A 16223-nucleotide genomic window follows, 5' to 3' on the forward strand; every position below is an offset into this window, starting at 1 on the left:
GTAACAGCTTATTCAGTAACCCAGGAGTGGGGAACCTGTGGCCCTCCAGACATTGTTAAGACTAAACCTCTCATAATCCCTGACCACTGGAAGCTGGAATCCAACAACTGGAGGACTACACATTCCCCACCCTGCTGTAAATGAAGGTCGAAAGTAAATCAGAGGAAAGAAATATAACTAGTAGCCTGAGGCCTAGTAACTACTAAGTTGAGGTATGCCTATCACTAGGCTGAAAAACTTCAGATTGCAGGCAGGGGTCCACATGAGTGAGTTCCCCTCCGTACAAAACAATTCCCTTCACAAAGCAAACTAGCTGCCAGGGAGGTCCTAGAACCTAACGTTCTCCCTGGCATCTGGTTTCCCAAGTGCAGGAACAAGACACAGACACATGGTTTCAAGTTGATCAGCCCAGGGAGAACAAAATTATGTACTCTGTCCTAGCACCTCACTCTTTCTGAAAATAGTTGAGCAGATCACTGAAAGCAAAGTAAGCAAAATTTCTCCACTGTTTTAAATCTAAATTAGATAACTGTGAAACTTTAACCTATAAATAAAAACTTTAGTTCCAAGAAATGATATTGTGGCTATAGAATCAGTTAAGGAAGCTGGGTACATTTGGAAAAAAAACCAGTTTCACAAGTGACCAACAATCCTTAGTTCTGACTAGATAGAGATTCAATGTTGTTGTTTTTTTTTAAAAAAAATCAGTTACATTTTAATATTTGCAGTAATAAAAAGATATATCATAGCTTACTTGGTAAGATGGCACAGGTGGGTATGGAACAAGTACACCTTGGATCTGGTTTCCAATATTGTTTGGTTGGCCACTGACTAGGTTTTGGTTTTGAGATTGCTGGACGCCAACTAAACCCTGGTAGCTTTGCTGCTGGTTAGGCATAACTTGGTAACCTGAAGATATAGAATATTATTACTCGTTTTGATATATTATCATAAAAACAAATTTATACCCGTTTCCTTTAGATGTTAAAGCTATAGCATAGGAACCTGTGGGTTTATCCAACACAAAGTTGTAATGTTTAAAGGCTCAGCCCAATGTTGGAAGAAATCATTGTACAGGTTCCGTCTGCAATTGTGTGGCAAGGACTTGTGCCAGTGGCCCTGCTCACATAGTGGTCAATCTTTTTAGATGTCACAACAGCATCGCTGGATGAACCCACAGGAAAAGGAGCTCCCAAGCCATCAGTGTAACATCTGAAGGCCACCATAGGCACATGGGACAATTTTGATGAGATAGTTCCCCCAACTAATTATTAACTCACGTGTGGCAACTTTTGTATACTTCAGTTAAACACAACTAACAGTGAGCATTTCATTTTCATAAAAATGTTAGATTCTACTGACTTAATGAATTCAAAAAGCATAATGTTTTCAACTGATTCCTTTCCTTTTCCTTGTCTCCTTCAGCATTTTTGCCGTCATTTGCAAACTTCTCTGTAGTCATGAGCACTTCAAAATAAAATGAAAGAAAAACCTCATTGCCCAGTTCTGTATTATTCTAATAACATAAGCATATCATTCAACAAGCTCATTAAACAACAATGCAAGACATACCATTTATCTTACTTTTGAAGACTGATGTGTGTGCGTGTGCATGCATGTCTGTCTGTCTAACTAGTCACAGATTTGATTTATTTTGTGAGTTGGAACATTCCTAAGTATAAAAAGAACATGGACATACTTTGAAGTACAAGATTACCCCTCCTATCATATTTTCCATTTGGTGACAGAATGGTAGTCTGGAAGTTTGAAGTCTCTCAACAGAGCTCAGACAGCAGGTAAAAGGCCTAAATTCTCATTGACCTTAGCTAAGGTGCTACCTCACAACTTGAGACCCAGGATATTGTCAGATCATCTGCAAACGCTCCAAATGCCTTCAAACAGATTGATCAAAGGCTCATGTTTCTGAGTTTATTTACAAAATGAAGACTGAGCACAGTATGATCAACACTAGGTGCCAATTTTTCTTTCATTCTGAGAATCAGGTTTTTGGCCCCAGTAAAAGCCAATGGCCAAGGATGACGGGAGCTGTAGTTCAGCAACATCTGAAGGGCCAAAGGTTCCTCACACCTGGTATACATGGAGCTGCCAGGATTCAACACTGTTCCTTTGCTGATGAACGAAATGAGAATTTTACAGAAAAGGTTTTAATGCAGGGATGGTGAACCTACGGCCCAAGGGCCTAATTAGGCTCATAGACCATTTTGGCCACGCCATGCCCACCTCACATCATATATGATATCAGGGTGGGACAGGTAAAGTCCTAACGGTTTGCAGGCACTGCTGATCAGCTGATGGGCAGCACCTGCAGCGCCCTTTGCAAGATGCTTTGAAGCCGCAAGTATCAGCTGATTGTTGGAGCCCTGAAGCTTTGGATCTCTGCAAGCACACCGATCAGCTGATTTTCGGTGCTTGAAGAGAGCCCTGCACAGCCGAAGCCCTGATAATCAGCTGGGATCAGCTGCACTATGGAGTTTGCCTTCAGGAACATCCTAGTGCAGCTGAGGGGGCTGAAGGAAGTAGTTTGGATTCAAAGTACTTCAAGAATAAACTACTTCCTCTGGAAAAAAAAAAGCACTGTTGAAAAATGGGAAGCAATTTATATACAAACCACTTTCTCTGCAGAGGGGGAGATGTTCATTTCTAGGACATTTTAAGAGCATTTTCCCTCTGCAGAGACTTCACAGGGGCTCCCTGTAACAGGAAGCCTCTTTGGCACTGGTAGCGTGCCTTCAGTCAGCATACTGGCACTAAAAGTGCTGACTGCTGGTGACAAGTACCTTATTTGAACTTTGAGAGGATCCATAACCTGATGTTGGGTGACTGACAGATGGATAGTCCAACCCATCTTTCAAAGTTGGCCCATGGCAGGTGGGGGAGATAAGGATCTGGCCCACTGGGCAGATCCAGTTCTCCACTCTTGATGCAGTGATACTCTAGAGCAGCCTTTCCCAACTAGTGTGCCTCCAGATGTTGTTGGACCACAACTCCCATCTTTCCTGACCATTGGCAATGCTGGCTGAGGCTGATGGGAGTTGTGGTCCAACAACATCTGGAGGCACACTGGTTGGGAAAGGCTGCTCTACAGCAAGCTCCCTTTGAAAAAAAGAACATAGTTAAACTTTGGAGTTTGTTACCTCAAGAGGTAGCAATGGCCATCAAGGTGGATGACTTTAAAAGTGCTTTAGACAAATTCATGGAGGAGAAGGTTATCAATGGCTACTACCTCCAATGTTGAAGGCAGTGTGTCTCTGAACACTAGTTGCTGCAGGCAATCACAACTGGGGAAAGTGTTGTTGTGCTCAGGTTGAGTTTGCAGGCTTCCCATGGGCATCTGGTTGGCCACTGTGAAAAGAGGATGCTGGACTAGATGGGCTTTAGGTCTGATCCAGCAGGGCTTTTTTTACATTCTGTTACTGACAGCATGGTGAATAAGTGAAGGAGTCCACAACTCCCTTGCGGGGGAGGGGGGAAGGAAGAGGAAGGCTGCCTCTTCTCCTCTGGCAACTGTCCCTATCCAGCACAAAAATGTTTTTCCCCCCATCTCCAATTCTCTGTGCATTTTAGATAAGTCTGGAGAGAAGGAAATATTTGTCCTAGGCCAGAGATCAAACATGCTTGCCTTCAAAGCCCACTGGCATAAGCAGAGGATTCAGGGAGCAGGAGGTGTCTTTTATCTTAATTACAAGTTTCAGGGGGAAAAATGTCACAAATTGAAAAGCTACTGGTTCCCTGACTACAACTGGCAGAAGTTTCCAAGAGCAGGGAAAAAGCAGTAGAAATTCATATGAATAAATACTAATTGAGGAAGAAGGATTACAGGCTTCCTTTTTCTTAAAGCACCCTTTCTCTACCTTCCAAAATAGAAAAGAAGTTTCTTGGAAGGATGGAGGCTTCCACATCTTTAACAAGCAGAGGTTCAAACATGCACAGCCCTCCTGCAGCAGAAATAAACAAGCAGCATGATGAATTTCTGCTTGTCACACATTTTATAAAGGTATGGGATGTTTCCCCAGTGAAAGCCCTGCACTGTATCTGTAATATTCAAGCATATTTCAGTAAACGGACATTGAGTCCTTGGAGCCTCATATATAACCTCCAATTCCAGTTTTCACATAATAGATGTATGCAATATATACTTTAATCTATTAAAATATGTCCACTGGCCCTTTTTTCTTTTTTTCTGGCCAGGTGATGTTATCTCTTTGCTATTTTTTCTGAGCAAGAGGTACTTGAGGCGCCTCACTTCAGTTGCAGCATTACAACCTATTTGGCATTTTTATCTCATTTGAAACCAGATTTGGGTGTGTGTGTGTGTCACACTGCTATTTGTACTTCAATACACTAAATGCTGTGCTAAACAAAAAGAGACCAATTTTCATTCCTAGTCCTCAGTTTCAAGGGGAATTTCACATTCCATTGCACTACTTCGACCAGTACCTTGCTGTTAAATATTAATCAGCTTTGCCTAATTGTAAATGGAAGTATTTCATCTGGATAGCCATGCTGCCTTATTTACATGTATCTGGTCGCAATCTCAGACGTACAGAATACAAAGGGCTGTCTTCAACATAATGAAGCCATACATGACAGCTTAGTTTTGTTTTTCAACAAGCACATTAATTTTGTCAAGAATGAGCATGGCATCTTATTGGTTTCATTAAGCATATGGTAAAATCTTATGAGTGGGCTACATTTGTTTGTTAATAGAGGATATCAAACATCAAGGTCACTAGCAGATAAAGATTCAAAAACTTGAAATAGATAAGTGCATTATTTGACCCAATTTCCTGTCCTTAAGCAGCTTATCTTGTACAAAAACATGCCCAAAAGATCATCTTACAACCTTTCCTGGGAAAATTTCTGATGAATGAAATTCCATGGTGTAAGTGGAGCCTACACTGTTTATATTCCATTTCATATCAGTGAAATAGCTACTATACATAAAAATGTGAATGCAACCACTATTACAGTTTCTTTTATGACATTTGATATTTTATGTAACACCACATTCTGTAAAGTAGGATCTTCATTTCCTTATTAAGATCATATGTATGCACCAATGAAATAAAGCATGAAATGTCTTTTAAAAGGCTAAATCAATTATAATCTGAAGGAACTGAGTGGTACTGTCACTAAAACATGTTTATATAATATTAAGACACAAATGAAAATGATGTGCGGAAGCCAGCTTAAACAGGCACAGTTGCAAAGTTACAGTTTACTTAGTACACCTTCCTCCCAATCTGGTTTAGAAAAATATATATGACATTTTGAACTTTTGTCATGCTTTCCTCTCAACAGCCCTATAGATATTTTCAAATAAAATGGATGCCTAAATATATTCAGCATCCAACAAAGTATGGAGGGTAAAATACAGGCTGCTGCTATGAATAATAGCATTAGAATCCAGGCTACAATATATGATGGCATCGATACTTGGAAATCTACAAAAGTGCTGCAATTTCTTTCTTTTTTTAATTTCTCAGAGACTGCAGTGTAGCTGTGAAAATTATTCAGTGTCTTCTGGCACTTTCACTCAGACAAAGCAAAAATCAATTTTCCATGCTGAGAGAGGAACTAGGACAATATAAATTGCTGCTAACATGCTGCCCCATGGGGTTCCAAAGCACTTTCTATTTTTAGCTTCACTATTCCACCCCAGAATACCAAGTGCCACGAAAGAAATATAGCACTCAGCAGGAAGAACGAAAGAAAGAAAGAGAAGCTGCATCTGCTAAAACAGATGGTCTTTACTTTAAAGCAGTGCTAGCAAACTGTAGTGAAAAACCTCACACTTTCCAAAACTCAAGAGATTTGCAAAGAATGATCAAATAAATTCCGCAACAGTATCTTCCTTAAGTAATGAAGTTGCTGTTACTACCAGGATCTGCATCTCATGCATAAATCAATTAAAAAGTGACATAAACTTTCACTAATGAGATGCAAATCTCAAGCATGACAAGACTATAAAAACACACACAAAGGACACACAAAATAGACCACACAAAGGCAAAAGCCTGTCAAAGGCCCTTCTCGCCCAATGTCTGCTTTTGAACATCATCTTCCTGATATTTCTAGTGCCACCTAGGTAAGGACAGATGTTGTTGACTTTTTTCTTTTCTTTAAGGGAAAAACAGCATATACTCCTTGATCCAAAAGCAACAATCCAAGACACACACCTGAAACCCCTTTAAAAAGGAAGCCAGGAAGCAGCTGAAAAAGAGACCGGTTCACTGTGAGAAATGTAACCCTCTCAGACAGTGTTACGGCCCCGAATCCAACAGCTCATGAATAAAGCCAACCTATTACACAATCTGTTTACACATACCACAGCCTGGTTTGTCACAAAGACACAAATAAAAACCACACATATACTACAAAACACAGAGATATTTGAAAGTTATTTGGGCTAATTATTAAAAGTATTTAAAATGTTGCAAAGTAAAACCCACAGGTCACTGAAGATAGGTGATGAACAACAGCTAGCATTCAAATGTGCTTATTCTTTTTTTTAAAGGGCTCTTGCACTTCCAGCCTTCACATTTTACAGAGCACTTGTGCTTACTTTGTACACATATAGTTACCCTAGAAATGTTTCATACCCCCATGCACACTGCAGGAAACCTTCCAGACCATTCTTCCAACACCCTTAAACTAGTTCATGCTTGTGCACAACCCTAAGTGAAATGCAAACGTGACATTTCTCTAAGCTTCAGCAGCTTGGACCTAACTTACCAGCAGATTACTGATGGTTCCAGAAGCTTCTAAATGTGTGAATAAACTGTGAATAAATACCCCATTTGCCTTGGTTTCATCATCGCCCCAGAAACAAGCTTGCCCTGGCCCTTTGGCTAACATGTAAACACCTTCTGCAGGAGCACACTGATGAAGAGCCTCTACATCCACAATGTATTTGCTATGAAGTCTTGCTCAGCAAGATTTGCGAAATTGGCAATGGGAAATACTGATCAGAGTGGAATACATTAAGGGCTAAGGTCCAAAACGTAATCCAACTTGTTCTACACTACAGAGTTTGTGGTTGCATTTTATCAACAGCAGCCCCCATTACGGCATGGCAAACTGGATGGCAAACCAGGGAGGAATTTTAAAAGCTGTGTGAGACATGATTATCTACTGGACACACATCGGTCCTATAAATATTTCTATGGAAGCCAACTCATAAAGGTATTATCCTGACACAATTAAAGACAGTAACTTCCATTAAGTTAATTTAAGGACATTCATGAAAGGAAAACTTCTAGTCCCTTCCTTCCTCCTGTAGCCATGTGTGCCCCCCGGAAAACTTCTCTAGAGGGTGGGGAGGTCACTAAGGAATGTGAGATGGAGTGCAAGGTGCTGCTGGGAGAGGGAAGAATCAGGATCCAAGCCATTGGGTTGGATCTATTTTAAGAAGTTAATTGCACTTTAGTCCCACTGAAATTCAGCCAATCAATGTGAAAGGTTCATGACTAACTCTTCATATGATTTCAACAGGACTTAACTTAGCATCAATTCAAGGCAATTTGTTCAACTCTAAAATAAAGATTAAAATCATAGCATGCACACACACAAAAGAAATATTTGTTCTAATCTTGCTGAGATGGGCAAAATCTAACTTAAAATGGCTGCATTCCACCATATGATGGCAAATATAAGGCCACGACCATCATCCAGCTCTCTTTCATTCAGTAGCCCCAAATATTTTTCAGAATTACAGATTATTAGTACCAAACCTGTTGCTGAAATTTAATAGATTTGAAATACCTCTTCATCATCCTTTCCCTTGTAACCATGTAATGCTCTGTAAATATTTTAACACACTGCTGAAAAATAATTATTTATATCATTTTAGATTTAGATTCATTTTTTAAATCAGAAAGCAACAAGTTACTAATAAGTTTATTTTTCTCTGCAACGTATGTTGCCATTCTGTTCCCAAAGACATCCCCAACGTGACTAAAAATAGCTGATATAAAAAGGATTGGGTCATATTGGATGTTTCAGCAGCTGCTTCAACCCTTCACATTGAGTCAAGGTAACTTCTGCCATGGCTGCTACCAATGTAACCAACCCAGACTTTAAAATGGGTCTTTCTAGTGCCTTTGTGTGGGGTTGAGAGAGAGCCAAAACACTCTGGGAGTTCTAATAACCAGCCTGATTCTTACCCATAGAAGACCTTTCCATGTGGGTCTGCACAGGTACAAGACCTTACACAATAGAGTATGTGGCATTCTTTTTCTTCTTCTCTAAAACACAAATTTCTCCAAGGCAGCATAAACCTCCCCCATAATTAAAACCCATATCAAAATGACTAAATCAAGGCCACAATCTAATCTTTGACAATTGTTTTGTACTCTAGCCCTTGCGTATCTACAGTACCCGTTAAAGTGCAAGTACAGCCAATCCCATATTCCCCCACTACTAATTTAGCTGCCCTGAGAAAGAAAACATGCTCACTGAGAACACAGGTGCTGCCAGTGGCACAATTAAGCACAATTGTTTCTGTTTATATTCTAGAGCACATTTCTAAGTGGATCTCAAAGTTAAGTTTCAAAAAGGGAAGCAAAACATTTAGGCCCAATTGCCAACTCACTGCTTCTCAAAGTAGAATCCCCTTCATACTTCTGAATAATTCATGCTCACACAGACACCTGACCATGCTGAAGTACAAACCTTCTTGGCAAAAGAGCTCAGTCTGTAAAGTATCATTGTATTAAAACTACTACCTGTGACTAAACAAGATTCAAGAAACAGCAGAAAATATACAGAAAAGCCAAAATGTTAGCTTTGGCAAATGAAAAGACCAATAAATTCTAGATCCAGAGAAACAATATAAAAAACAAAGAGCAATCAGAAATATACTGGATCTCTAACTCAGGATCAGATACCTTAAGAACTTCTGAACAAGTGTAACATAAAAACCTATGGCAGAATGCTACAAATTACAGTGTAAATTAAAACCAAACTTAAATATACTTAACCCTTGGGGAACAGTAATCAGTGTCAATTTGAACTTGTGTCAGAAATTCTTTATATCATCAAGAATGGATTGAAGATAACGAGTGTCCAATAGTTTGTTTTCTAAACAAATAATTTATTTCCCATCCCTTTTCTTGTGCAACTAGTCACTTAGGATTTATCAAGCTGACCAATTTAAAAGGACGCATTTTCACCACAAGGGAATTTCATCACACTTCAACCCCAAACACTGGTTAGTTGTTACAGACTCTTCAGGCTTTCACTATTGGACAATGCCTCCTCCTGAATTGCCCAGCCCCCTGAATATATCCAGATGTACATGAATTGGGAGGAGTGAGAAACACCACCAACCTGTCTGCTGTGCAGGCTGTGGCAGTGGCTGGTTTTGCTGTGTGTTGTAATGAACAGAAGTAACTGGCCGATACTGCTGACTGGAGTGTGGATACTGGCCTGGAGCACAGTAACAGGCTGGCATCTAAAAAGGAGCAACATGTAAGAGATTCATTTACATTCTTCTAAGACATGTCCAACAACACAGAATGATTGCAGTTCAAAACAATACACACGCACACTCAAACAAAAAAAAGTCTAGTGAAAATAGAGTACGGTCATTTAAATTTAAATGTTTAGCTGTTGAAGAACATTCTCTCTCACTGAAATTTTAACATACATTCACTGAATCCAGCTATATATTCATTAAAGCAGAAAGGCACAACAGGGCTCCATGCTTTGCTTACCACAGCGGTAACAAAAGTATTAGGTTGTATCTGACTGAGTCAGACTCAGACTGGACCCAATGAAACCAACAGCCATGGTTAACCTAAGCCCACTGATTTAAATAGGCTTTCTCTGAATATGTCTTGGTCGGGTTCAACTCATTATATAACCACGAGAATGGCTGTATACTATAGCCAATGTGGATTTTTCACATTCTGCAATGTTAAATTGAAAATATCCCCTTGCCATTCTGATGATTTCCGTAAGTTCATTTCAAAACAAAACCTTACCAAACTTATAGTCCTGAACTTAGAAACGTTTGCTTAACAACCCTCTAAGTTTTCATGGTGATACACAAAACAGTCAGAGAGAACTGAGAGTTCAAAGTGTAAAACAAGAGAAAAAAATCCAGACCCCTGTTGGACTTTTTTCTGTCAGTGATCTCATAATATGCTGAAATTAATTAAAAGTCAGCCATGTTCACAGAGTACCTGGAATCATATTACTGACCTTGCCCCATACTCTGACCATCTTCTGCAGTTTAAAAGTTAAAAAAATGCATGGCTGATTTTTAATTAATTTAAGAAATTTAACATTGAAGTCTATTAGAGGGTCGGGCATGCTCAGTAAGAAACAAATGTCAGTGTTCTAAAAGCCAGACTCACAGCTGTTTGACTTGCCTAATCAGGGGGCCACACCCATGCCAGACCTTTATTTCACTTTAGACAGTCATGGCTTTCCCCAAAGGATCATGGGAAACTGTAGTTTGTGAAGGGTGCTGAGAGTTGTCAGGAGACTCCTGTTCCACTGACAGAGCTCCAGTGGCCAGAGTAGCCGAACAGTCAGCCTCTCTCTTCTGGAGATTGTAGCTCTGTGAGGAGAACAGGGCTTCTCCTAGCAACTCTAGCACCCTTCACTAACTACACTTCCCAGGATTCTTTGACAGAAACCATGACTGTCTAAAGTGAAATAAAGGTCTGGTGTGGATGTGGCCAGGGACAGCCGTGGTTTAAATTTGGGTGGGAGACTACATGTGTCTGTTGTAGAATAAAAAGGTTGGGGAAACCCTGAAAAACAATGATATTGTTCACAATGTTTTCCTTTTGGAAAGGAAAGGGGCTTTTCCTCTGTCCAGTTGCTCACCCACCCAATTTCCTCACCTCCCCCTTCCCCTCTTTCCCTACTACTACTCTTCTTCCCCTTCTCTCCTCTTTCCCAGCTCCTCCCCCAGTTCAGTTTCACCTACTTTCTCCCCTCCCCTCTTCCTCCTCCCCTGCTCACTTCAGCCCTCCCTCCCTCTTCTCCTCCTCCCCCCATGGTCAGTTTCACATATCCTAAGCATAATCGCACGGCAGTAAATCCCACTGAACTCAATAAGCATGCAAATGATCAAACCTGCCCTCCTCCTCCCCTTCCTCTCCCACCTGCTCCCATCCCCCTCTTCCCCTCCGCCCTTCCTCCTCCCCAACCCCTGCCCTTCCTCCTCCTCCCCCCTCCCCATCCCCCCATGGTCAGTTTCACGTATCCTAAGCATCACTGCAGAGGAGTAAATCCCATTGAACTCAATAAGAATGCAAATAGTCAATACTTTCTCAGCAAACTTGCACAGGATCCCATTTCTTCCCTCCCAGATTAAAAAGCAGAGAAGTTCACGAACAGGCCAAAAAACCCCTTGCGTGAAATCTTGCGGATTAAGAACGTACCTATAGCCAATAGATATTTCTATCAAACTTTAAAAAGAAGGGAAATTGGGCATCTAGAGTGAATGCACCAGGGGAGCAGGAGACCTGACATCCTCTCTGAGATATTGTAATGTGTACTGCCCTAGAAATTTAATTTTATTTATTTATATATCCCGCCCTTCCTCTCAGAATTTTATAGAAATGCAAACACAATTTGGCTTGGTCTTTCACAGTCCAATCCACTTCCTGTGTAGCTTGGAAGAATTGGTAGCAACACCTGCAATCAGCCAAAAACCCCTCACATAAGACATATGCTGTACTCATCTTGTTTTAGCAACAATATTAAGACAGTTGATATAGTTGATAGTCACTTTAAATATGTTTGATTTACTTTGCAATTTTAGTGAAGTTTCCTATAGTAATCATTTTCTTTTGCTTCTGTTTCTGTGAATACATGAAGTACAGCAATACCATGCAAAATTTACACTAAAGAAACTTCAAGAACAATTGTGTAGTAATGGCACTGACTGTTCTACAGAATAGTCTCCAATGGACATGAGGAGTATCAGTCTGCACATGATAAAACAGTGGGAGGTTAAATATATTCTAGGAAATTTCTAGGTGTGCTCTATTTTTTAATTGACCATGCCTACCTTTCCTTAAGTGGAGAGGTTTAAGCATAGCAAGCTGAAAACATGCATCTTGGGAAGGCTAAGTTTGTTTTTTCCAACAGCTAGAGTCATTGCTTAAGCAGCAACATATCGTGATCAGTCTGATTTTACATCAAACTGCAGTTTCAGATTCAACTATTAATGCACCCCAAATAGAAATAGAACATAACCTCCAGTCTGAAACACAAAAGGCATCATATGAGATTGACCAATAAAAAGGCTTTGAAATTAATAAAAATAAATGACACAGATTTCTAGGATGAATAATGAGAGAAATATAATTTTCTAGGTTAGATTCTCTGTAGAAACAGTAGTAACACAGAAAAGAAGCAAAGAACACCAACAAACATACAAAAATGTAATTCTCCATATTTGGATGGCAGGTGTTGCTACCACTCACCATATGCTCAGAGGTATAAGTTACCAAATTCTTCCAAGCTACACAGGAAGTGGATTGGACTTTGAAAGACCAACCCAAATTGTGTTTGCATTTTGACAAATTTGTAGGGCGGTACAGTATCTCAGAGAGGAGGTCAGATCTCCTGCTCCTCTGGAGCATTCACTCTAGCTGCCCAATTTCCCTGCTTTTTAAAGTTTGATAGAAACATCTGTTGGCTATAGGTACGTTCTTTAAACCGCAAGGTTTTTATTGCCTATTAGTGAATTATCATTAATACAGGAAGCTGTTGGGCACATCTCAACAAAAATAGTACTGCTTAAATATATTGTTTAGATTTAGATCAAAATACAGTAGGGCCCCGCTTTTTAGCGTTCTGTTAATACGGTGGTAGCATGCCATCACATGGGTAATAGTGCCATCTAGCATTCGAAGGCAAGAATGTACCAAAAGTCAAGACCTGGGGCATCCATGCCCTTCCCACTCCAGTTCATTCTTGCCTTCGTCCGAGGCACTTATATCCATGTGTACTGTGAGAATTGAGTCTTTAAGTTAAATGTGTGTGAAAATTTTGTGTGTCAGAGAGTGTGTTTTGGGTGTTGTTGTTGTTGGGGTCTTTGTTTCCCAGCTTTTCTCCTCCCTCCTCTTTCTCTTTCACCTTTTCGGAGATAGTTGGGCTGGTCATTTTCAGTTGTTCCCCCCCCATTCGCTTCCTCCTGCCCTGTTTCTGGCTGCTTGTGTTCCCCCCTTCAGGGCGGTTAGCGGCTTGTGCTGCTTCTCTTTTGCAGCAGTGGCTCCCCCCCATTCAGGGCTTTTACTTCGCCCATGGGCAGAAGTGCCCATCGGCAGCAGTGCCTTTTCCCTTTGGCTGCTATTGCGGCTGCTAGGATCTCGTGGCGGCGGCTCCCTGCTGTTGCTCCTGTGGCACGTTTGGTGCTCGCGGTGGCGGCTCTTTCCCTCTCATCCTTTCTCTGCCCCCCCAGGAGGCTGTCTCCTCTACCATGACGGCCGCCATTGTGCTCCTTTGAGCTATTTTCTCTTCACCTCCATGATGGCCGCCATTTTGTTTTTGAATTTTCCTGCCTTTTTCACTGCCATTTTGAGGCTACGTTCCACTTTTTGGAGATTTTTGCTTTCCAGTGGGGGTCTGGAACCTAACCTGCCATATGAGTGGGGCCCTACTGTACTTTAATTAAAAAGTCAGCAAGAATGCCTACAAGTCATTATTTCACCATTGTATTGCACACACTGTACTTTTAAAGAACAGAAGACATGCACATACATGATCAATATGCATCAATTTCTAATTTTGTGAAAATTAAGTGAAAAGGTAATACTTACTGACACCAAGACCACAGGGTCCTCTAGTTCTTTCTGTGATTCAAGTATGAAGTTCAGATAACTTCCCATATATGCAAAAAAGCCAATAAATGCAAGGGGGGAGCCCTAACCAAACTCAGATTGCTTGGTTTGTAAATACAAGTTTAAATGAATAGTTAACATGAACTACCTTTGAAATTATTTGGCAACATTTAAAATATCTCTCTACCTGTGGCATTGGTTGCTGCATATATCCCTGTTGCTGAAGAACTTGCTGGTTGACAGGGTGGCTGGATGCACTGTAATTAGCAGTAGGAACAGGCTGGCCAGGAGGTGGTGGCGGCGGTGGTGGTGGTGGTGGAGGAGGTGGGGCAGTTGCTATGATAAAGCCAGATTGTTGTGGGGGCTGAAGGACAACCGTGGACTGGAACATGGTGGCATGAGGATCAGCAGCTTCCCCAGATGGCTGCCTGGAGAGACTCATATGGCTAAATTGGGATCCTAGGTTGTCTTGCTGAAATAAGTAAAATGGTAACCATTATTCCTCTTTGGAAAGCATGTGAGAAGGTAAGAGTCGTCTGGTTAAAAAAATGTCAATACTAAACATGAAATAGCAGAGTATTCTCATATCCTGCTATGGCAAGTTAACAATTAAAGCTTTAAGATACAGGTAACAACTCATTAACAATAGTAAGTGGGAATATGAGCAGTGGGAGACATTGTATACCTGCAGGAACATTAGTATTTACTGTTTGTTAAAGTTAAATATATTAAAAAAAACTGTTAATTGTGCTTGGTAATATTTTCTGATTTTACTCTGCTACGGAAATACTTGCCAAAAATACAGATACAAAAAGCTGGGGAACTTTTAAGATTTTTTAAAAGCAGTATTAAGTATGAGAGGTTCAATTACAGGAAAGAAAGAGGGAAGAACAAATTTGCAGATGAAAAATGAAAAATTTAGTAGACAAGACAGATCACCTGCTCATTCATTAGTGTTAAATACATTGCAATTGCATGTGTGTTTGTGTGTGTATGTGTGTACACACATGTACACGTTTGCACATACACATATTCACATATGTGTGACTTGAAGCAAGCTACAGCCTCTTATAGAATTGCTGAGACAGATTTAAAGAGCTCCAAATTTTGCAATGCTGTTCTCCAACCAAAAAATACACACAAACATTTGTACATTAGAAAAAGGTGTACACAAAAATGAGTATATGAGGAGAAATTAGCAAGAAAATACATACAAATTTTTCTGCAATCTTGAAAAAAATTGCCAGCTGATGTAGAAATGGGGTGAACTGAACTTTAAACAGAAAAAAATGAGGACAGACAGAATCTGAAATTGACTGATTCAACCATCCCTGGATCTGAGCCAACTATACAGATTGAAATTAATGGGTTGTATTCAACTAAGTCCTATTCAAAGTAGACTCACTTAAATTATTGAAACTACATTAGTCTAATGAGTCTACTCTGAGTGGCACTAGCATTGAACATCAGCCAAGGACTCTGGCATGTCAAACGGGATGGGATGTCTATAAGTTTGAATGATGCAAATAAGCTGCAACATTCAAAATGGAAGAAAAACAAATCAAACAAGCACCCATCAAGCATTAACGTATAGCAGAAAGCTTTTTTACTGTCACAGGAGGTGAGAGAAAGCAAAACACTTTAGGGGGTTAGACAGGAAAAAGAAGGAAAAGTATTTAAAAAATATTCAAATGGAATAATACTGCCTGGCTGTGAAGAGTAATGGCAAGAAAGTTATTTTTAACAAGAAAGCAATTATCTTGGCACAATTCAGGTCAGCTTTCCATGAGCTTTAGGATAGGACTGCTTTGTCCCTGGACTCGTTTTTGTGTTCTAGCCAACACTGAGTTACCTTTAAATACTGCAGCCAGTCAGCATATATAGTACACATGCACATCCCACACATACAGGTAGTCTATAAAGATTCTGTCATGCATAGAAGAGGTGGAGTAGAAGGTAATATACCACAGTATATTGCTGAGTAGACGAGACTGGCAGGAGCGGGGGTGGATAAGTGACTGTGGAGAATTGAACAGGCTGTGAAGAAGGCTGAAGAGGTCGGATAGGCTGAAGAAGTAACAGTTGAAGATATACTAGTTAACAACAGAGTAAGAAGAAATGGAAATGGGACTATTTCTTTTTTTAAAATTATGCAAAAGCAAGAACATCCTCAATATAAATTATGTAACTAAAAGTGAGCTTAACACATGACTCAGATTACTTACAGTAAACCCGACAAATAAATATTCCTCCATACAGAGTTGCGACTTGCTTCATAACTTTAAACATCACACACAGCACAGGGAGGACAGGCTTGTAATATTCTTAGCATTTAAAACTGAACAAACATGCCACATACACAGTCGTCTCAGGTTCTCACAGAAAATGTGGTTG

The 16223-nt window shown here is 40.2% G+C and overlaps 1 protein-coding gene across 11 annotated transcripts in view; it reads right to left on the reverse strand.

Annotated features, from left to right (window-relative positions):
• The window catches only part of R3HDM1 (R3H domain containing 1), a 149245-nt gene that overhangs the window by 18166 nt on the left and 114856 nt on the right, over positions 1-16223 (reverse strand). For 8 of the 11 annotated variants that reach the window (XM_061608910.1, XM_061608911.1, XM_061608914.1 and 5 more), the window contains 4 exons: positions 15795-15896; positions 14017-14301; positions 9352-9475; positions 755-909 (listed from right to left, as the gene is read on the reverse strand). In XM_061608910.1, coding sequence (XP_061464894.1) covers positions 755-909; positions 9352-9475; positions 14017-14301; positions 15795-15896 — 666 coding nt within the window. The remainder of the gene's footprint in view (positions 1-754; positions 910-9351; positions 9476-14016; positions 14302-15794; positions 15897-16223) is intronic. The other 3 variants (XM_061608916.1, XM_061608919.1, XM_061608920.1) reach the window with 1 other exon arrangement.

Source organism: Rhineura floridana, chromosome 2, assembly GCF_030035675.1.
Source record: "Rhineura floridana isolate rRhiFlo1 chromosome 2, rRhiFlo1.hap2, whole genome shotgun sequence".
In the NCBI taxonomy this organism is placed as follows: Eukaryota; Metazoa; Chordata; class Lepidosauria; order Squamata; family Rhineuridae; genus Rhineura; species Rhineura floridana.